At 40.6% G+C, this 22,739-nt stretch overlaps 1 protein-coding gene across 3 annotated transcripts in view; it reads left to right on the forward strand.

The window, feature by feature from the left end:
• UBQLN1 (ubiquilin 1) overlaps positions 1–22,087 on the forward strand; it is a 39,234-nt gene extending 17,147 nt beyond the window's left edge. The window contains exons 2-11 of one of the 3 annotated variants that reach the window (XM_007065532.4): positions 1,137–1,288; positions 3,828–3,943; positions 5,561–5,823; positions 6,729–6,887; positions 7,687–7,930; positions 11,798–11,940; positions 13,107–13,190; positions 16,380–16,495; positions 18,874–19,042; positions 20,889–22,087. In XM_007065532.4, coding sequence (XP_007065594.1) covers positions 1,137–1,288; positions 3,828–3,943; positions 5,561–5,823; positions 6,729–6,887; positions 7,687–7,930; positions 11,798–11,940; positions 13,107–13,190; positions 16,380–16,495; positions 18,874–19,042; positions 20,889–21,044 — 1,602 coding nt within the window. In that variant the 3' untranslated portion in view covers positions 21,045–22,087. The remainder of the gene's footprint in view (positions 1–1,136; positions 1,289–3,827; positions 3,944–5,560; positions 5,824–6,728; positions 6,888–7,686; positions 7,931–11,797; positions 11,941–13,106; positions 13,191–16,379; positions 16,496–18,873; positions 19,043–20,888) is intronic. The other 2 variants (XM_007065533.4, XM_037901786.2) reach the window with 2 other exon arrangements.
• The last annotated feature ends 652 nt before the right edge of the window (positions 22,088–22,739 follow it).

Raw genomic sequence — 22,739 nt, forward strand, 5'->3', positions numbered from 1 at the left:
CCCCGAGGCGTGCCTCCTTCTTCCTTGATCTCCACAGCCAACACTGTGATATTCCCAGCAAGCCAGACTTTTCTAAACAGAGGTGGGGAATTTGCATTAACCTCTCCCTAGGTATTCCCCAGGAAATCCATTTAACACTTATTAATGCAAAAGTCCATTCTTGTCTGGCATAGAGTCTTTTGAAATCCCAGGCATCACATCACATCCTCCTGTCCCTTTTCCCCAGGTTACATTCAATCCTGTCCCACAATAATATATAAACTTTGCATTTCATACAATGGACCTCAAATATACCTAAACTTAAGGACTCCCAAGGATATGCAAGAAATTCCTGTATCTGTCACAACAACTGCTTTCCATAACTTTGTAAATATCACACCAGCATTGTAAAGCTAATGCATAGTACCATGTACAGAAGTTAAGTGGTGAAATGATAGACTACACAGAAGTATTACAAAATAGTGTTGCTGTATAACCCCCATAAGAGCAAGAAAATTGAGTTAGATGGCCATGGTAGCATTTGCTCAGCTTAGCTATGGTTCTGTTATATGTGCTTTGACCACAGGAATTTGAGCCCATTTCAGTACATGGCGATAATATAAGAACACTGGAAATGCTTCCTTTTGTGAAGTTATAACAAGCCTAACATTATGTGAATACTGCATTGTCAAAAATGGGTTTTACTTAATGTGAAAATGCTGTTTTCAAATACTTATATCTGTTACAGGTGTTAATAAGAGTTACACCTCTTACATATACACTTATACAAAATTACATGAGAGAAGCTGTAATTGAAAAAGATAACCAAGATTTTTTTTCTCATTCTTTGACATTTAAGCTTTTGTTGTGTATATGGCTGGTGCAGGAAAGGATTTAAAGTTAATCAATTTCTAACACTGTTGATTGACATATTGTTTAACTATTTTGAATGTACAAATGGGAATGATCTGACTTCATAGTCATTGTCAAAAATAAAAAACTGAGGGAGCATTTAATAAAGGGGGTGTATATTGTATAAACTTGAAAATAGTAAACATGCAAAATAACTTCACCAAATCTCAAAAGTTTTTTAAAATAGAATAGTTAATGCACTGATTTACACATAATCACATTAACTTTTTCTTTCTAATATCTAGTTTAAGGAAGAAATCTCTAAGCGTTTCAAGTCCCACACAGATCAACTTGTATTAATATTTGCTGGAAAAATTTTAAAAGATCAAGATACTCTGACCCAGCATGGGATTCACGATGGACTCACTGTTCACCTTGTCATCAAAACACAAAACAGGTAACCTTGCTGATAAGCTGTCTTCTATTTTTTTAGCTGTAAGAAACCAAATAAATATTCTCCTTTCCCAATTAAATCTTATTGTGCAATTACTAGATCTCAAAAAAAAAGCAATATTCTTACTCCTGGTCCTGAGGTCCCTTGCAAAAGCATAGGTGGAAATCTCCGAACTCTTGAAGTTTTTTGTTCCCTAAATGCTGCAATAGCAGGATAGTGTGAGTGTCAGCCTCCTCTCTTGGCAGTCATGTGCCACCTTCTGAACTTCCCCACTGAACTTAAAACTTTCCAGTCAGCGCTTTCTTGACTTGAGTCAGTGAAAACTCCTTGTAGGAGCTGAGCCTCTACAGTCACAGTGCTCTTTTCATGAGTATTGCTTGCCATGTTCCTCCCTTCTAGATGGGTTTAGGTTGCTAATAATAAAAAAAACTTTCTGTTCTTTGGGCACTCAATTCTGGCACTTGAGTGCTGAACACCAGCATTATTTGTTGCCCTATAAGCTTCTTAGGTGTTTCAGTTTTCATCTCTCCAGGATGAAGGCAGCCTGTTCAGCAACTTCAAACCATGCCCAACTGGAAGAAAAATATCTGCAAAAGATGAACACATCAACTGTGTTTACCTTTAAGTCAATCTCCAGGTATAGAGCAGAAGCCCTATTGGAATTATTTTTATTGATAATACAGGCATCACCAGGACACCAGTTTAATCTTAAAATCCTTTATTAAATTCAAAGGCTGAATGCCATTTATCCAGCTGCTCCAAATGTGCCTTAAATGCCTAAGCAATCATATGCCCATTCAGTAACATGCAGTTATAAGCATTGTTCAAGTACTTACTGCAGGATTAGACTGAGGACACTCAAACCCACATTGGCTGGCTTCAGCTGGACAGCAGGTACTAGTAATGATCCTTTTGAGTTTACCCTTTTATACTTTATGTATCAGAACCTATGTGACTATAGTCACTGCTTTATGAATTTTTTTTTTTTTTTTTAAAGGAGTACTTGTGGCACCTTAGAGACTAACAAATTTATTTGAGCATAAGCTTTCATGAGCTACAGCATCCGATGAAGAGAGCTGTAGCTCACGAAAGCTTATGCTCAAATAAATTTGTTAGTCTCTAAGGTGCCACAAGTACTCCTTTTCTTTTTGCAGATACAGACTAACACGGCTGCTACTCTGAAACCTTTTTGTTAAAGCCACATAGAACCACCCCTGATGATTGGGGCTTCTTCTTCAAGACTTTTCACCTTTTTATCAGTTACCTTCCAGGTCCAGTTTTTCTAGTTAAGCCACATTCCAAGCCCAGTATGTTCAATTAAGCATACCATTTTTCAAGGCCTTCCCACAACTGCTAACCACCTACACTTCCTACGAACTGCAAATCATCTGTTTTCTTTAGCCAAGACAATTTAATGTTGTCTATTCATACAAACATATGGCTGCTTTTACAGGCCTTTTGTGCAAGGAAGGGCAATTCCATTGCAGTTGTTGTCTAGGGCGTGTGTAAGCGGTGCTCCAGGAATGTTCCTTACCTTCTCCAACAGCAAACTGCACCAGAAGCAGCTGAGGGGATGTTCACATTTTTGGGACTGGTCCAGATCGTTTCAGCAAAGGACAGATTGACCTGTCCAAAGCTGAGCTGATCCGTCAAGTGCAGGACTGCTATCCTGACACTGCAAATGAGAAATCTGCCATGACCAAGTTTGGGAACAGATTTGGTCATAAATCAGTAGCGAGGTTTACATAATTGTGCTCCCATTTTCTGAAGAGTTCTAACTCTGAATAGACAGTAGCGTGCAGTACATGTTACAACACTTGCAGCCTGAAATGACTCAGTTTTGTTTGTATTGGCTGTAGACTGTTTATAGTTGTATCCACAGTTGGCCTTCAGATTAGAATTGCCACAGTGTCCCAGCTAGAAATGGTTCGGTAGCACAGGCTTTTACTTTGCACTGTCAGATAATTTAGATGTCTGGATGGTTTTCTTTCTCTCAATTTATTTGCAATGTTTGAGCAGAAAACAATGGGAAGGGAAATGGATTGGTACCTGCTATTGTTCAGAAAACAGCTGAAGCTTATCAGAAATAATGGCTGTGGTACTGTGTTAATTGCTTCAGTGACTGGCTGAAGTCCTGCTCATGGTTCCAGCTGCAGTGAGGGGTGGGGTTTGGGATCTCAGTGAAAACATCAATTTGGAATGATAAAACATGCACGATCACCTTTTTAACCCTATTTGCGTTTAAATCTTTCCTTTTAGAGATTGTCCTGGAGAATCTTGAGATTCTGGTTTTTGTCTGGGCTGGGGATATGAGTTTAATATCCAGTTGGGAAGAAAATAGAAATACCCAAAGCATGTTCTAAATAAATCACTCAAGCCAGATTACTTGCTGTCCATGTTTAAATAACGGTATTGACACAATATATGAGAATAGTCATAATTTATATTCTGGTTATTTCATGCTAAATTGTCTCTGGATCCTTCCAGAAATCTTTTAAATTGCCTCAATAAAGTGGTTTATAGTTTTAACTTTATTTTTCAGATCACAAGATCATCCTGTACAGCAAACGAACACCACAGGGAATACTTCTACCACATCGACATCAAGCAGTAGTACCTCCACACCCGCCTCAACAACCAGCAGCCCTTTTGGTTTGGGTACAGTCTTTATCTGCTAACTTTGTGGGTTAAGAACACTGCCCTTCGCTTAGTTGTTATAGCCCATTTAGAGAAAAGGGTTTAATTTCAGCATTTGATTGTAGGAATCTTATTTCCTTGAAATCTTCCTCTGTGGAAAATCTTGCATACATGGAATACTCCTATGCTGCTGCTTCATATAGCACATCAACAAATAGCAAGGTGCAGCTGGTGTTTCATTCCCGCATTACTGGTAGTGTGAAAATTATAGAGCTCCCTGTGAGCTGTGCATGCTCTACAACAGGGGCGGCCAACCTGTGGCTCCGGATCCGCATGCGGCTCTTCAGAGGTTAATATGCAGCTCCTTGCATAGGCGCTGACTCTGGGGCTGGAGCTACAGATGTGAACTTTCCATTGTGCCGGAGGGGTGCTCACTGCTCAACCCCCTGCTCTGCCCCAGGCCCTGCCACCGCTCTGCCCCTTCCCCCAAGCCTGCCATGCCCTTGCTCCTCGCCATGCCCTTGCTCCTCCCCCTCCCCCACAGAGCCTCCTGCACGTGCGAAACAGCTGATTGTGGCAGGCGGGAGGGGCTGGGGGCTGGAGGGTGGGAGCTAATGGGGGAGGGGGGTCGGGCTGCTGACATATTACTGTGGCTCTTTGGCAATGTACATTGGTAAATTCTGGCTCCTTCTCAGGCTCAGGTTGGCCACCCCTGCTCTACAATATATCTGGATTGATCCAAGGAGTTGAGGGCACTGCAGAAATTGTGCCCCTAGTGTCACCCAGATTGTGAACAACAGTGACAAAACTGTTACCCCACCTACAAGCATATTTCTCTGACCAAATCAAATCACTGGGCCTAATAGCTCTATCTTACCTTCTCTTTCGGAGCGTACATTTCCCAAGCACAGACAGGCTCCTGTTCTGCAGCTGAAAAGTGGTTTTCTCCTGCTACCCGCACCAGACTTAACACTGGTGATTCAGGCCCTCTATCTCTTGTTTCATTTTCTGAAAAATGAATAGAATAAAAAAGTTAAAATTAGTAAGCATTTGCTGTTATGAGTTTAAAATGGCTCAGATTTTCATGAGTGATTTTGGTTGCCACAATTTTGGGGTCAGTTTGAAGTTTTGCAATTTAGACAGCGTGAAGATTGTAGAAAACTGTTTTACCTTATTTTTAGTACCTGATGCATTAGGAACTGGAAAGAGTTCTGCTTTATCAAAATAAAAGGAAAATATACTGTATTGTAATGCTATCATACTTACTCTCTGTTAAATTTTAAATGACTCCTGCAAATAGACTCTTGCAGACATGCATGTATATACTGCATGGTTTACAAGGGAGAAATTTTTGAAATCTGAAGGACACAGACATCAACATTGCTAGAGTGGTAATAACATATATGTCTTATCCAAAGTATTGGTTGTCAGCTAAATGTCTTCATTATTAAAACAACAGACGTTGGAGGAAGGACTCTTTAGTGTCTGGGAAGGATGGAATTCCCACTGTTTTGCATTGTCTGGAAATTTGGGTGATACATTAAAGTATTTTGTATTTAAGAAAAGTTGTCCAGATGAAATTGATTTAGAAATGTACTAAAAGCAGAAAGTTCAATTTTTTTTTTCTCCCCCCTTAAGGTGGCCTCGGAGGACTTGCAGGTCTGAGTAGCCTGGGCCTGAATACATCTAACTTTTCAGAGTTACAAAGTCAGATGCAGCGACAGCTCATGTCCAACCCGGAAATGATGGTTCAGATAATGGAAAATCCCTTTGTTCAGAGCATGCTTTCAAATCCCGACCTGATGAGGCAGTTAATTATGGCCAATCCTCAAATGCAGCAATTGATACAGCGAAATCCAGAGATCAGTCACATGCTTAATAATCCAGATATAATGAGACAAGTATGTTGAAAGTTCTCTGTAAATTAATAAACTTTAAAATTCTTTAATAAAATTAAATGTGCTGACTTGAGTGTTTGAAGTATTGCTGAAAAATTTAGGATCATATAGGAAAACTCATAGAATGCTACTCTAGGCAAATACTATTGATTTTTTTTTCTAGTCACTAATGTCTGAAATAGTTCAGTGTGTTGTCTTTAATGTTAAATAATCTATAACATTCCCTGGAGAGTATTTCAGGATTACATAACTAAATTTTTTGAAGTTAAATTAGGACAGAACTTGTGTGCACTTCAGATCTCCTATTTTCTTTGAGAAAGGAGGGTTGTTATACAGCCAATAATGTACTTGCCAAAAAAACCCAACACTCTTTAATATAAATTTTAGTACTTCAGTCAGATTTTAAATGCAGTTGAAAGCTGCTGGCATACTTCTACACTGTAGAGGCTTTTAAGACACAAACTGATGGATACTGTGGATTTGAGAAACCGGGTATTTATTTCAAATGGTTCTTATTTGGAAGCAGCATACTGTATTTCTGAGTTGAAACAATATTTAGTAAATTCACTAATTCTGTTTGAATAGAAATGAACTTGGACGTAACTTTCTGTGTCCTCCTTCCTCTCTCATGCCCAGTACAAAACATTCATACTGTTTGTATCAGTACTATATAACTAAAATGTTTCAACATTTTACAATTTTGACAAAATGGCAGATGAAAATTCAGTTGTCTTAACTTTCTAATGATTCCAACAAGAAAAATTCTTGCTCTAGTTCTAACAGCAGTTCAAACTAACTGCAGTGGGTTAGATAATCTATAAATAGCTGTTATAATGGAGACACTGCTTCAGATGTTGTTTTCACTTTAGAATGAATTTTTTTACTAATACAGATTAAATGTTCCTTAGACCCTAGAACTTGCGAGAAACCCTGCAATGATGCAGGAAATGATGAGAAACCAAGACCGAGCCTTGAGCAACCTTGAGAGTATACCAGGTGGATACAATGCCTTGCGACGCATGTACACAGATATTCAGGAGCCAATGTTGAATGCAGCCCAAGAGCAGGTGAGAAATGGGTACATACAACCTAATATTAAATCAGTTTCTCAGGAGTGAAGGAAATTATGCACTGTTTAAACAAGCATTCAAGAAAATGTAATTTGGTGCTAGAAGTCACTGCACCTTCTGTTTCCATTTGTAGAAGTAGGACTGCAGAAATCCCAAACTCTCAACCTTGAAAGAGTAAAGTTTGTGTTTCTTGGTTTTGTGACACAGTCTGAAAGTCAGTGATTATGGCATGTGCGTTTCATAAAGGAACACTTAACTTGAAGTTTCTGAAATTGACTTAAATTCCTAAAAGTTTTTAAAAGTACTCTTTAAATAGGTTCAGGGAAATTCTATCTTAGATTCCTTATGCACAGTTTCCGAAGGTTTTTTTGTTGCTTTTCTTAAGTCTTTTCAACAAGAGAGAAACTCAATATCCTGACGATATATAGTCAGTCTCATTTTAAGAAAAGTGTTGACAAATGCACCAAGTTAACAAAATAGAAAATAGATTTTTCCCTTACTACTTTCAGCCTGAAATCCTGGGTGTTGCTGCTATAGTAAGGTACAACATTTTGAGAGATGTGATTTATTTTATTTTATTTTTTTGTAATGTCCCTTTTTAAGATTAGCATCTCAAAACAGCTGATTATTCTACCATGAAACTGGTTTTAGCTTGGTGAATATAATTAAAGACTGCTCTCAGAATCAATAGTCTTCAAGTTTGTAATTTTGCATACGTCTCAAAACCTGTCATTTCTAGCAGAGATAAAATTGATGGTTTTAATAGATGGTATTCCTTGTTTTTCCTCCTTTGTAGTTTGGAGGTAACCCATTTGCTTCCTTAGTAAGCAATGCATCTTCAGGTGGGGAAAGTCAGCCGTCTCGTACAGAAAATAGAGACCCTTTACCAAATCCTTGGGCTCCTCAGTCCAGTTCTCAGAGTTCCACAACCAGTAGCAGCAACAGTGGCGAAAGTGGGGGCAGTAGTAGTGTTGGAAATAGCACCACCACCAGTACAGGACCAGGCTCAACCATGCCTAATTTGGGACCCGGAGTAGGAGGTATGTTCATTATGATAGAATTGTATTTACTTGCACAGGTGCAAGTAATTGCTGAAATGACAGACATTGTTGTGTTGGACAAAGTTGTGTTTAAATGACTTGATTTAGTGTTACTAATATTTACTTGCATAGCTCTCTTTACTAGTATCAAAGTCCTATGTAGGAAAACAAACATGCAAAGTAAACTTATCTCAAGAACACTAAGAGGAGCCACAGATCTGCTGAAATAACAGTAAAAGTAGAGACTCGCTAGACAAATTAAAAACATTCTGCACACTGGACACTGGACAGAGTGCAAAAGTCCAGTAAAGTAGGTAGTGAATGAGATATTGTTAGATACAGCCTCTCAGTCTTTCCCACTTACCTGAAAGGACATATAGAGTTCATGTGAGATCTGAAACAAACTGAAATTTTACCATGTAAACAGAGGAATGAAATGTGAACGTATTAAATAAACCAATATTAGAAATTGTAATAGTAATGCCCCGACTTTAAAGTCAGTTTATTTGTATTATCATGCTACGTAGGAGCCCCAGTCATGGACCCACAGCTTCATTGTGCTAAGCACTGCACAGACACATAACAAAAAATATTGTCTGTGCTTCAAAGAGCTTAGTCTAAATCTAAGTCAAGAAACAAAGGGTGGACACAACAGACAGGAAGAGCCTATGGAAGCAAGAAAACATGATCACCATGGTGCGCATTAGTCTCAGCAGCGCAGCTACTTATTGGTATCAAGTTTTCTGCAGGCAACACAGCAAACAAGAGTTTAAGGACAATGAGGCAGTTTAGTGGATGTTTATGGGGATCACCTCCCGTGTGCGAAAGACACCATGGAAGAGAGCACAAAGGTGCTTGTTTGAAAATTTAATAAGTAGTCAATGCAGGTTGACATCTCTGCCAGAGTGGAGGTCAGAATCAAGGTATCAACTACTTTGGTATAGATTTGGAGGAAAATAGGATTTGCTGCAATATAAAGGCAAAAGATACATCGTAATAAGAAGGGAAAATAAGAGAAAGTACTTGTTTAGATAAAATTATATTATCGGTGGTGCTGGTCTCAAGGCTTATAATGAAGGTTGTTGAACATTTCACATTATAAAACCTTGTTTTCAGTTGCCTATAACTTTGCCATACTAACAATTTAGTCAGACACCAGCATAGACATTTTCAGTCTAACACTAAATTTTTTTAAAGTTTTTCAGCAAAAATTATTCTCCATTTCTGAGAACAAGCCAGGGAAAACATGGTTAACGCATGTTAAAAATAAAATATTTTATTCTCTTCCTCGAAGCCCTAGTATTTCTGTGCTTTGGAGCAGAGATGAAAGCGATCGCCCTATTTTAAGGGATGGGTCTTTTTGTGATTCCTGTGAAAACATAGCATAATTTTTCCAAATTACAAGTCTTTACAAATAGCACTTCGCTCGTGCTCATAAATCTGTTAGTGGCCGGCAGCAGTATTCACAGAAGATTTCACTGAGCATGCCCCATCCCACAGAGCTACTAAACATGCAGCATCCCCAGGTTGCAGGGGCTGACATTGCCACTAATTACTCTGTGCTGTAGGCCAAGGGCCATTGTGCGCGGCTCCATTCACCAGAGGAGAGCAGGGAGACTCTTGTGCTGTAAGTGATCCCCCTGCTGCTTCTCAGGTAGCATGGTGGGGGGGAAACAGCCTGACTTGCTCCAGTGCAGAGAGGAGGAAGGCTGGGACAGACTGGTTAGTGTAGAAAGGTGCATGTTAAGGGGAGGGAGACAAAGACAGGCACAGGAGCAGAGGGAGAGGTACAGAAAGATCTGTTGCAGCCACTTCTGTGTTAAACCAGCTGCTGTGTTCCACCCCAAAGTACTGCAAAACATATAACAAGAAGCAAAAAACCCCCAAAAGTCTAGGATTATTTGATGATATGGAATTACCTTAAATCAGGATTTAGTAATGTAACTCAAACGTCTATAGAGTTTTGATATCCAAGATAGTCCTTTGTTTGTTTGTTTTAATTGTGAAAGTTTCAAATTCATTTCCGTTCATACTGATGTAACTAGTACATATCTTTCAGTATGACTTCTAAGTCTTTGGATACGGGTATTAAACTTGGATGTGAAAATTTAAGTCAGGCAAAAATTTGACACACAAACCTTTTTTTGCCAGAGAATAATTTACGTAATTTTTAAAGTTATTTTTTAACATTTTTTAATAAGCATACAACATGAAAAGTAGAATATCTTGGTTTCAGTGTCAACTCCAGACTCTCATAAAGCTGTTAGTTACAAACTGAAGTTTCACAGGTTAAGGAAGAACTTGTTCGCAGTGCTCTTGCACAGCTTTGGAAGTTGACTTCTCTTCGGAGCTGTTTGCAAGCTTACTAATGTTGGTAGATTATTCAGGTTACCCAAAAAGCACAACGCATTCTTTCTGTACAAGATGTGGGAAGTGGTCTGCTGGATCTGACTTTGTAGTGATAGCACATGGTCAAATGGTGAAGGAATGACTAGACTGAGTAACTGAAGAGATGTAAATTAACATTTGAAGACAGCTCCAAAACTGTGTGCAGGAAGCTTATGTAGGAATGGAAGGGTGTGACTGGACACACTTCTAGAAGTGTTGGTACCATTTGTGATGGGATACTCAGGTTTTTTGAGTGGTTTAAAAGAAATATGGAGAGTGCACAATTTTGAGAAGTGCCCTTATTAGTTTAACAGCCTGTTCTTCGAGTGCTTGTTCATGTCAATTCCTGTCAGGTGTGTGTATATGCATGGTAGCTGGAAGACTTTCCCTAGCAGCATCCGTCGGGTCGGCCTGGGTGCCCCCTAGAGTCTTGCCTTCATGACACTCAATATAGAGCCCTGCTGACCCACCACCCCCTCAGTTCCTTCTTAATCTTTTGGCTACCGTGCACATGCTTCCCCTAGGGTTGCCAACTTTCTAATTGCACAAAATCAAACACTCCAGTCCCCCTCCCTCAGTCGCTTGCTCTCCCCCACCCTCACTCACTTTCACTGGGCTGGGGCAGAGGGTTGGGGGGGGGGGTGTGGGCTCCAGCTGGGGCTCTGGGGTAGGGCTGGGGATAAGGGGTTTGGGTTGCAAGAGGGGGCTCCGGGCTGTGGCCAGGAATTTGGAGCAGGCTTGGGGCTGAGCCAGAGGGTTGGGGTGTGGGAGGGGGCTCAGGGCTGGGGCAGCGGCTTGGGGTGCAGGTGGGCGTGCAGGGTCCGGGAGGGAGTTAGGGTGCAGGAAGGAGTTCTGACCTGTGGCAGGGGGTTGGGGTGCAGCGGGGCTAAGGCAGGCTTCCTGGCTCCGTGCAGCTCCAGGAAACATCCGGCATGTCCGGCCCCTAGGTGGAGGCGCGACCAGACGGCTTTGCACGGTGCACGCTGCCCATGCCCACAGGTGCCACCCCCATAGCTCCCATTGGCCGTGGTTCCTGGCCAATGGGCGCTACGGAGCTGGCGCTGGGGGCAACATGTGGAGCTTCCCTGGTCACCCCTGTTCCTAGGGGCCACAGGGACATGCCAGCTGCTTCTGGGAGTTGCGCGGAGCTAGGGCAGGCAAGGAGCCTGCCTTAAGCCTGCGGCGCTGCCAACTGGACTTTTAATGGCCTGGCAACCCCAGCTTCACTCCATAGCGGGGCAAGTCCCCGTGGGACGGCGCAGAGGCTTGGTGCTTCTGGCCTGCAGCGCCAAGACTTGCCATGGGCCAGATGAAATTAAGCAGGATGCCGAATCCAGCCCACGGGCCATAGGTTCCATAGGTTAAATCATGGAACTGTTATGCACTCATCACCATATTTAATTATAATTAAATGAAAATGCATCTGTCACTATTTTCATGCTTATGAATTGCTAAAGTGACCATTTTCTACTTTTTAAGCTGGTATGTTCAACACTCCAGGAATGCAGAGTTTGTTGCAGCAGATAACAGAAAATCCACAGCTTATGCAGAACATGTTGTCTGCACCCTATATGAGAAGCATGATGCAGTCACTAAGCCAGAACCCTGATCTTGCAGCACAGGTAAAGGCACCTATGTATTGTATGTACTGAATGAAAAGAGAGGTATTGCAAATTCATGCAATAACTACTGTCACAACAAAGTAACAATTTTATGTGCTAACACCAACACCTACTAGCCTATTAATATGCTTCTCCAGTTCCTAGTTAGACATCTTGACAGTCAGCCTCCTGAGTCTAACTGCAGGATAGAGCTAAACAGTGAGCACTGGCAAGACTGTAAAGCAAACTGCAAAAACTCTTGGCTCAGAACCGTGGGTGAACCGAAGGGGCCAGGTAGTACTAAGTTAGATGGACAGAACAACCACGGGAGCTGAAGTTTTTTGTGTGTACTTCAGTGTGAAACAAGTTGTGACTTCATATAGGAACCACTTGAAAAGTTAGTCTCAAACTTGTAGGCAGGGCCATTGGTCTATGTAGCCCCAAACTGATTTTAGGAGTTAGTTGTTCAAGCTGTCAGATACATGGCACTTGTATCTTCAGTCTTCAGCTGTGACCTTCCTGTATGGCTTTCATTTGCTGTATAAGTGCAAATATTATTACAGCTTTATGAATGGCGGCATAGTCTTTTCCTAATATCACTTATAGTGCAAATATGCCTGTGGGTTCAGCTTCTAAAGGGTCAGCACAGGTTGGATGTGTGCCACGTGGAGTGGAATAGAAAGTATCTCATGCTTTTAAAAAAAAACACAAAAAACACTTAGCAGGGGAGCTTCACTGGCTTTTTGCACACATTCAATGTGTGCATAGAGGAACAGTCCTTAACTCTGTAGTATGCAAGTCTTATCCTGTTCATCCTCTTCAGTCTATCTCATCTGCAAGGGGATGTTTATGCAAATAATGGCACTTCCATCTGGATAAAAACTTAAAAAAAAAAAAAAAATTACAAAAAAAACCAACCCACCTAGTTGTCCATTGTTAGATGACTGGATGTCTAGGAGAAATCAGTTTTGGACAGTAAGTGAAGGAAGACAACATGGTCATTTAAAAGATTTCTGTTTTTCAAAGAAGATCCTAATTGTCATATTAAACGGTTAATTATAAATGTACTGAATATATAAGTTGCACTAAATCACCTTTTTTGGGGGGGGGAGGGGGAGATGGAGAGGGGAGCAGCTTTATTTACTGTCTTTAGTGTTTGCAGCTAAAATTGAACATTTGCCTCATAGATGATGCTGAATAATCCCTTATTTGCTGGAAATCCTCAGCTTCAGGAACAAATGAGACAACAACTCCCAACTTTCCTTCAACAAGTGAGTAAAAGAGAGGCTAACTGTTGTCAGCAAACATCTTGCGTGTAGTGTTAGCCGAACTGCAAACATATGGTCTTGCTTTGTTCTGGTTGAAAGCATAAAGGCCTGGTCTATGATTCTACTGCAAACACTAGCTTCAGTTGGGAGTTGGGCTTTTAGTGATTTAAATACTTGCAAATACTAACCCAAACCCCTTTTCCTCCACCACGAACATGAGCTCTTGGTTTGCCTTTCCCTCCCCGAAAGGTAGAGGCCTGATAGTGTGCCCTGAATGAGAAAGTCCACTATGTCAGTGTGGGCAGCCACAAACCACGATGCGTGTTGTTGAGAACTGCATGATGACTCAACTTCCTGGAGGTCTTGAACCTTCTTGATAAGAGCGCTGTGGCTTGGCCAGATTGCATACGTCAAATAAAATAACCTTAGTTTTATCTGGGTTGAACTTTAGCCACCTCACTCTCATCCATTTTTTCAGCCTCCACAGAGGCTGGGTCAGGTGTTCAAACCACTGACTGCGTAGGGTGAGATGGAGATGCAGAGCTAAAAGCACTGCAGCCAATCCCTTTGCACTAATCCTCTAGGTGAGGGAAGGTGAGACAGAATCCCATGGCAATTGTTGTGACTGTGTCATTTGGGATAATGAGCAGTTGCATAGTACTACTCTGTGGGAGTGCTCGGCAAGGAAGAACACACACAGCTGTGTGCGGCCCTACCGCTCCTGGGAGAGATCCTCATCCATCAATATAGTTTCTGATCTATACTCACGTCTGTACCAGATTAACAGGAGTAAGGAAATCTAAGACATCTAGGTGCTCTGAATTGTCAGTCTTTTCTACTATAATAAAACTCAAACTGTTGGACACTAGATGATAGACAAGTTGTCAACATTATGTTTTGCTAAGCAAAGAGTGCATAGCAGCATACTTTACAGAAGTTGGCACTGGGTCTTTCCTCAGAGACATTGACAGATTTCACCAGCTGTGGATCTAGCTCTTTCCCTCTGACCTTCCTCAACCTATCTAAAAGATGTATTGTGTGCATGAAGGGCCCACAATACTTCTCATATCTCACTGAGCATTACTGGCCTAAACTTAATCAGAGAAGGTTTAGAATTTTTCTCCAGATCCTGTTCTGCATTTGTGGAAGCTGACAACTTGGCCTGATCCATGTAAGGGTCCTAGAGCCCAGACTCTAGCCTGAGCCCAAACATCTACACGGCAATTTTATAGCCCCACAGCCCGAGCCCCATGAGCCTGAGTCAGCTGCCTTGGGTGTTTTGGTGTAGTGTAGACATAGCCTAAGGGAAAAACTGGAGAACAGGGTGGTTAGGAGCCTAACATGGTAGGATTTTTATAATTTTTATCCTATACTAAAACACCCAATAAGAATGGCTGTTAGAGGAGCAGCCACTTCTGGCAGGGCCTTCTTGAAACACTTTGCTTTTGTTAGTCTTCAAGTGTGGATCTTGAAACTAGTCCCCTTTCCCTAAGAGGAAAGGAGTGCCACAATCTCAAAACACAGAAGGAAATAGTTAGTTCTTGGCATGTCCTAATTTTCAGCCACTTCCCTTTGAGGCACAGTGTTTGTCAAAAATCTGGTAATGGTCCATTGTAACTGAAGACAAGATGATAAATAGCACAACCAAACACTAAGCCAGCCTCATTTTAGAATCCATTAGGTGATTCTCCAAATGGTAAATGAGAGTGCTGTCTTTGTTGTAACCCTCAAGAGTTTGAATCTTAGACAAATCTTGTCACTCAAAAGTCATTGCAAGATTTCACCTTTTTGTTTATGTAGTTCTGATAAGAGATGGGCCGAAGCCATGAACTTCAGTTTCATATTTGAAACTTCGCAGTGTCTAGAGATTTTCAGATCTCAGGATTTGGCTTGTGCTCATCAATAGTTGTGAAAGCTACAGGTTCAGATGTTCCAGCAGGTGAAGAGGAACTTGATCCAGCCATCTTAAGTGTATACATCAGACTGTATGTATCATCTAGATAGCATTCGTGTACATAAGTAGGCTGATATGGCTCTATAGATAATGCAGAGAGGGGGTATTGGGCATACACTTGCAAAGTCTAAACTTAATAGCAGTCCTAGTCTGAAGAGCAGGTATGTTATACGATACGTTTCGCTGGACGACTAGTGAGAAACAGTGCTTCTAGAGTAGTTTGTCACAATGTAGGCCAATTGCACCTTTATCCTCCTCCCCTCTCCCCTACCCCCATCCCCTGGTGGTCCTCCAAAGGCACTTCCTCTAGGCTCCCAACTCCTCAGCTGTCAACTCTCCTGGGCAGAGATCCACATCTCTCTCCCTCCTGTCCTGGGGTGTTAAAGCTGCACAGCTCCCTAATTTACACTGTGATAATTTACACCTAGCAAGCCAGACTGCCTAAAGCCAGCATCTGTGCTTTGCTTTTTCTCCAAAGGCTATGCCCAATATACTGCCTCTGTTATAAATGACCACACAGCTCCTTATAAGGAAGCACATTTATTCTTAAGGTAAAAGCATTGCAGAAAAAATGTTTAAAAACAATAGAAGAACTGACATGCATGCTAAAAAGTTACCAGAGATCACTCCAACTTCAGGCTCTGATAGATGTCAGTCCTTCAAAACCCACATTTGGGTTTTCCCCTGGTTACAAGTTTATAGTTGTCTCAGAACTAAGATTGGGGAAGTCATCTTGTTTCTATACAGCTCAGGCCATTAGCCTTCAGGACCAGGTAATCAGAAGACAGTTACCCTCTCCTCAGGGTTTTTGCACCACCGGAAGTGAATAATTTGTGTTAACGTTTCCCTAGGTAATTCACTTCACCGTTATTGTCCCAGAAAACCCATTCTTGTCTAGACTATACTGAGATTATGCCTTTGAACTTACAGGTCTTACATCACATCCCCCAAGAGGTTACCTGAAATCCTAGTAATGTATGTAAGCTTTGCATTTAGTACAGGAAGATTCTTTTTGAGGATATTGCCTTATCTGTCACTGTTCCCCATACTTAAAAGGTCTTGGTGGAGCTGCAACTGCAAAAGAGGGAACCATCACAAGAACCGTGCAGAGAGATATTAGAATAAAAAGATGAGCAATAACAGGTGTTGAGGGAGTGGGTTCACTACAAGAAACAAACAGTGATGAAGATTAACTTGGTACATGTTTCAGTTATATTACAAGTTTTTCCTTTTCTTAGATGCAGAACCCGGACACACTGTCGGCAATGTCAAACCCTAGAGCAATGCAAGCTTTGCTACAAATTCAACAGGGCTTGCAGACACTAGCAACAGAAGCACCAGGGCTTATACCAGGGTAAGAGTTGGCCCAACGAATTTGCACATTTCTTCACTTATTTATTTTAAATCTCTTTTGTTTATTTGTCAGCTTTTTGTCTTGCTGCTTTAAATTTAGAAGCTTGTCCAGTTGCACAAGTTGTTCCACACAAACACCATCTTCAGTTTACTAAATATCTTCATTTCAGGCATCTCCTACCTTTTTCCCCTTAAAAAATGTTAAAATGCTAATGTTTATAATTAGGGCCCTACCAAATTCACGGCTGTGAAAAATGCGTCACAGACCATGAAATCTGGTCTTTTGTGTGCTTTTACCCTATACTACACAGATTTAACGGAGGAGACCAGCATTTCTCAAATTGGGGGTTCTGACAGAAAAGGGAGTTGCGGGGGGGGGGGAGGGTTTTCAAGGTTATTTGGGGGGGGAGGGATGCATGGTATTGCCACCCTTACTTCTGCGCTGCTTTCAGAGCTGGGTGGCCGGAGAGTGGTGGCTGGAGAGCGGAGTCTAGTGGCTGGGCACCCAGCTCTAAAGGCAGCACCCCACCAGCAACAGGGCAGAAGTAAGGGTGGCAATACCCCATACCATGCCACCCTTACTTCTGTGCTGCTGCCTTCAGAGCTGGGTGGCCGGAGAGTGGTGGCTGCTGACTGAGGGCCCGGCTCTGCATGCAGCAGTGCAGAAGTAAGGGTGGCAATACCATAGCATGCCATCATTACTTCTGTGCTGCTGCTGGCAATGGCTCTGCCTTCAGAGCTGGGCTCCTGGCCAGCAGCTGCTGCTCTCCAGCTCTGAAGGCAGCGCCGCCAGGAGCACTGCAGAAGTAAGGGTAGCAGTACCACAACCCCTCCCCCACAATAGATTCATAGATATTAAGGTCAGAAGGGACCATTCTGATCATCTAGTCTGACCTGCACAATGCAGGCCACAGAATTTCACCCACCCACTCCTGCAATAAACCTCTCACCTATGTCTGAGCTATTGAAGTCCTCAAATCATGGTTTAAAGACTTCCAAGGTGCAGAGAATCCTCCAGCAAGTGACCCGTGCCCCGTGCTGCAGAGCAAGGTGAAAAACCCCCAGGGCCTCTTCCAATCTGCCCTGGAGGAAAATTCCTTCCCGACCCCAAATATGGCAATCAGCTTAACCCTGAGCATGTGGGCAAGATTCACAAGCCAGATACCCAGGAAACAATTCTCTGTAGTAACTCAGATCCCACCCCATCTAACATCCCACTACAGGCCATTGGGCCTATTTACCATGAATAGTTAAAGATCAGTTAATTGCCAAAAATCATGTTATCCCATCATACCATCTCCTCCATAAACTTATCGAGTTTTAATCTTGAAGCCAGATAGGTCTTTTGCCCCCACTGCTTCCCTTGGAGGCTATTCCAAAACTTCACTCCTCTGACTGTTAGAAACCGTCGTCTAATTTCAAGTCTAAACTTCCTGATGGCCAGTTTATATCCATTTGTTCTTTTGTCCACATTGGTACCGAGCTTAAATAATTCCTCTCCCTCTCTGGTATTTATCCCTCTGATATATTTATAGAGAGCAATCGTATCTCCCCTCAGCCTTCTTTTGGTTAGGCTAAGCAAGCTCCTTGAGTCTCCTTTCGTAAGACAGGTTTTCCATGCCTCAGATCATCCTAGTAGCCCTTCTCTGTACCTGTTCCAGTTTGAATTCATCCTTCTTAAACATGGGAGACCAGAACTGCACACAGTATTCCAGATGAGGTCTCACCAGTGCGTTGTATAAGGGTACTAAAACCTCCTTATCTCTACTGGAAATACCTCGTCTGATGCATCCCAAGACCGCATTAGCTTTTTTCACGGCCATATCACATTGGCGGCTCATAGTTGTCCTGTGGTCAACCAATACTCCAAGGTCCTTCTCCTCCTCCATTACTTCTAATTGATGCGTCCCCAGCTTAAAACTAAAATTCTTGTTGTTATTAATCCCTAAATGCATAGCCTTACACTTCTCACTATAACCTTGTGACACCCTTTCTCTCCCCTCCCCCACACCCCCCGGAAGCCCCCACCCCGCCCCACCACCACCACCACCACACACAACTCCTTTTTGGGTCAGGACCCCTACAATTACAACAGAGTAAAATTTCAGAGTTAAATACCTGAAATCATGAAATTTACGATTTTTAAAAACCTATGATCATGAAATTGACCAAAATGGACCATGAACTTGGTAGGGCCCTATTTATAATGGATCTCACTGTGTTTGGATGCTTTACTTACATTAAATTCACATTCTCCATTCCCACAGATGTCCACAGAATTCCAGTGTGACAGTTGGTGCGGGGGGAGGAGTAATAGTATGTGATGATCAACTTTAATACAAAAATGAATGTTAGCATTGCTGTTCCTCATCTCTGCAGATTTAATCCTGGTGTAGGGGGATTAGGAAGCACTGGAGGTCCAACAGGGACAACCATACCTAGCTCCATCCCCAGTGAAAATACAAGTCCAGCCTCAGGAGTTGCTGAATCTAGTCACCAACAATTTGTTCAGCAAATGTTGCAGGCACTTGCTGGTGCAAATGCTCAGGTAAGGTAGCAGATGGCTAAATCCTAGAACTTTAAGATGTATCTATTATTTGATTTATCAATGTAGGCTGAAAGGGGCAGTTAGGGAGTACTTGAAAAAACACATGCTTAATGCTGGTGGCTAATGGATGGATGAGCAGACCAGGCTAGAAAACTCTTGTTTTCCCAGATGTGAAAATAAATGCTGGAAAAATTGAAATTTTAATACTTCTGTCCTGGGGACCATTTGCCCTTGAGTTGTTCACGTGCACAGAGAAATGCACAGATTCAGTGTCGATGTTGAGCCTTTCACTTATGCCTCTGCCCAGTCGGTTTTGTTTTTTTTAAAGCTATTTCAATTCTGTGTAGGTGTCATTTGTCTTGTATCGATCTGAAAGACTGATATGGTGGTAGAAGTTTCTCACAATGTGCAAAATGTCCTTAGTAGTACAAAGAGCAAACTTAGACTGACAAAAGCTATAAAATTCTTAATTTGGGTACTGACTTTATTGCAAACTTGAGATGAACTCGATTTCAAAAAGCAAGTTGTTTCAGGTATGCAATAGCCCCTAAGATTTCTGCTAACTCTTGTTTGTACAGTAACATTTTATCTTAAAAATATTTGTCAGCCTAAATGCTATATCAAGGACCTATACAGACAAAGGACACTCACTATAGGTAACATTCTGCGAAATGCACACAAACTAGAAATCAGAGCAAAATGTTTTTGTTTAATCTGTTAAACTGAGAGTTCCAAGTAACAAATAGTAGGTAAAGATGTTGGCTAAGAGAATTTTTTGGTGTCCATTTAATATTCCCTTACTGCTTAGGTAATGTAGGGAGTTCAGAACAGCCATACCATCTGTGCTGTAATACTTGCACATGGGCTTAATAGCTGGAATCAAGCTAGAATGGAAGACTTGATGATGAACAAAAAAAGTTTTTTGTATTTTTATAGGTTGGTCACTAACTCTTGTAACTGTTCACTCTTTAAAATCTAGTATTTGAAAAACAGTTTCCCCTTTGTTGCTTATCTGTCAAACTGGAGTTAAAGAACTCTTGGAATGGCAACTTCTGGAAACAGCAAGAAGTGTAGTTTCTTTGGCTTTCTTGGTTTAAAATACCTATGTTAAACATATTGTCACTTACAACTAAAACGGTTTCAAAGAATGCTTCTAACCGTCAGAAGTTTGTAAGGGCTCAATCCTGTACTATCGAAGCCAGTATTTCTGCCGCTAATTGTGTGGGAGCGGGATCAGACCATAAAAGCACAGCTGTTCAGTTTCCCATTTGGAAGTTCTAAACTTTTGTAAAACTTTTGCAACTTCAAATACTTCTTGACTTTATTAAAGCCTTTAGAAATTATAAAAGGTAATATGCCAATAACGAGAATAACTTTACTTTGCCTCATCAGTTCAGTAACCAACAATGAGTTTATTAAAAATCTCCAAAGCATAGCATCATTGGATTTAACTCTTCATTTCATTTACAAGAACAATCTGTTAATGACACTTTGAAGGAACTATTTTGAGGAAATGATTCTCAATTAGATTATCTTGCTTTGCTCCCTTACATCGCATCAAACATGCAGCACTTCCTGTAGTCACTTCAAAAACAATCAGTACAGGTACAGGTGTTCTTAAACCAGTCAGCAGACTATCCTTGGAGAAAGATGCTATTCAGTTGCAGTTGTTCAAGCATTTCAATTTTGCTGTCTGGTTTTGGAGACTTAAAGGAAACTTTAGTTGCAGAAATACGCCAAGACAAAGTATGGAATAGAATCAAATGTATTTAATCTAGTACAGTTTGTACACAGTATTTGTATTAAGCCTGTGTCTACAGCTTGAAATAAATTGTCCTCTTTTTAGCAGTTACAAAATCCAGAAGTCAGATTTCAGCAACAACTGGAGCAGCTCAGTGCAATGGGCTTTTTGAACCGTGAAGCAAATTTACAAGCTCTAATAGCAACAGGAGGAGATATCAATGCAGCTATTGAAAGGCTACTGGGCTCCCAACCATCATAGCAACATTTCTTTAACTTGAAAAATGTAATTTATTTTTGATAACAGCTCTTAAATCTTTAAAATACTTGCTTTATTTCATTCTGACTCTTGAGATTGTCTTGTTATAACTACACCCAGTCTGATGCATTTTAAGGTGGAGTGCAGTAGTTTTCTTTGAACAGTGGGAATCAATGCTTTTTCATTCACAGTTGTTGCATGCATCAAACACTTCTCTTTGTTCAGCATTTATTGTGATTTTGTTGAAACAAATATCTTTCACAATTGAATCAACAGGTTTTGTCAGACCTACAATTGTCCAATTTATTTACTACTTAAACATTAGCTTTGGGTAGTAATTTATGTAGAATACAAATTATTAAAAAGGAAACAAATTAAATGAAGCTATAATTTGTGGGTACCAATACTGCTTTTTGTGACTTCAGCATGTATTTTTTGCTAGCAAAATGCTGTAAGATTTATACCACTTGATTTATCTATCATTTTTGCTTTTATTTGTATAAAATATACACACAATATACATGTTGAAAACAGCTCACATCTAGGAACTTAAACACTGCAATAGAATGAATCTATGTAACTAAAAAAATCCAGAACAAATAAAATTGACACATTTCTAGTGGAGAAACTTTGAGCATCTTTGGTGAACATCTCTCAGCAAAAGAGTTTAGGCAAGTTCATTTAAAATATGCTAGAATTATTGATCTAATTATCTCTAAGTCTACATCTAACTGTACAGAAAGCTGCATTGTAACATTGTCTCAGTATTCACAAGGATTGACTGTAAATTATCTTAATCTTTTTGCAGATTGAAGGAGCACTACTGTATGCTCTGAAACTGCTTCTAAAGCTTTTTGGCTTCTCTCATTGAGATTCTAACATGCATTATGATTTGTAATTGGAAGAATTACTTTCACTGACAGTGTCATGTGATATTCTAATTACTTTTAACCACCATGTAAAAATACTGTATATCTTTTGAGTTTTTATTGGTAGTTATTTCTCTTGTGCACAGGTAATAAATGAATTAAAAATTCTTTGAGCAATTTGTCTCAAGTGTTTTTGCACAATTGCTGATTCTTTAACTTTCAGAAAAATGAAACCTCTTGATGTTTGGCCATTAAGGGAGACTTTTGGAACACCATACAAATGTGTATCCTTTGACCGGGATTAATAAACAATGTTTGGATTATAAAGGAGAGAGGGAAAGTAAGGGAAATCAAAAGTATGAGGACTACCCTTTGAAAATAGGTAAAATGTAACACTTGATGAGATAAAGCATACTAGACTGTCTTTATCCTGTTTAGCAAACTGGGTTTGGTTTGGATGATTCATCCCTTCTGGGGCCTGTTATGTCAAGTTTAAATGTTGAAGATTATTCACTTGTACTATTTATACTTTAATCTCAGCATTGTATTTTATCAAATCATGTAAACAATCACTTCCTTTGGTGCTGAGTATAAATGTGATTTACTTTAAAAGGTGATGGGAAACAGGTTAAACTTATCCTTCCATACGTAAGTTAGATGAATGAAAAGAATTTTGAAATATAAACAACAAAATGAGATCAGGTACTCTGTATTTAAATCACTTACGTTGGTTATAAAACTGAAATCTTCTAACATCTGTTAGAGCAAATCTCAAGAGAATGTGCTGTTCTGATTTGCACCTTTCCTGGATGGTAAACATTTTAGCTGA

This window comes from Chelonia mydas, chromosome 5, assembly GCF_015237465.2.
Source record: "Chelonia mydas isolate rCheMyd1 chromosome 5, rCheMyd1.pri.v2, whole genome shotgun sequence".
In the NCBI taxonomy this organism is placed as follows: Eukaryota; Metazoa; Chordata; order Testudines; family Cheloniidae; genus Chelonia; species Chelonia mydas.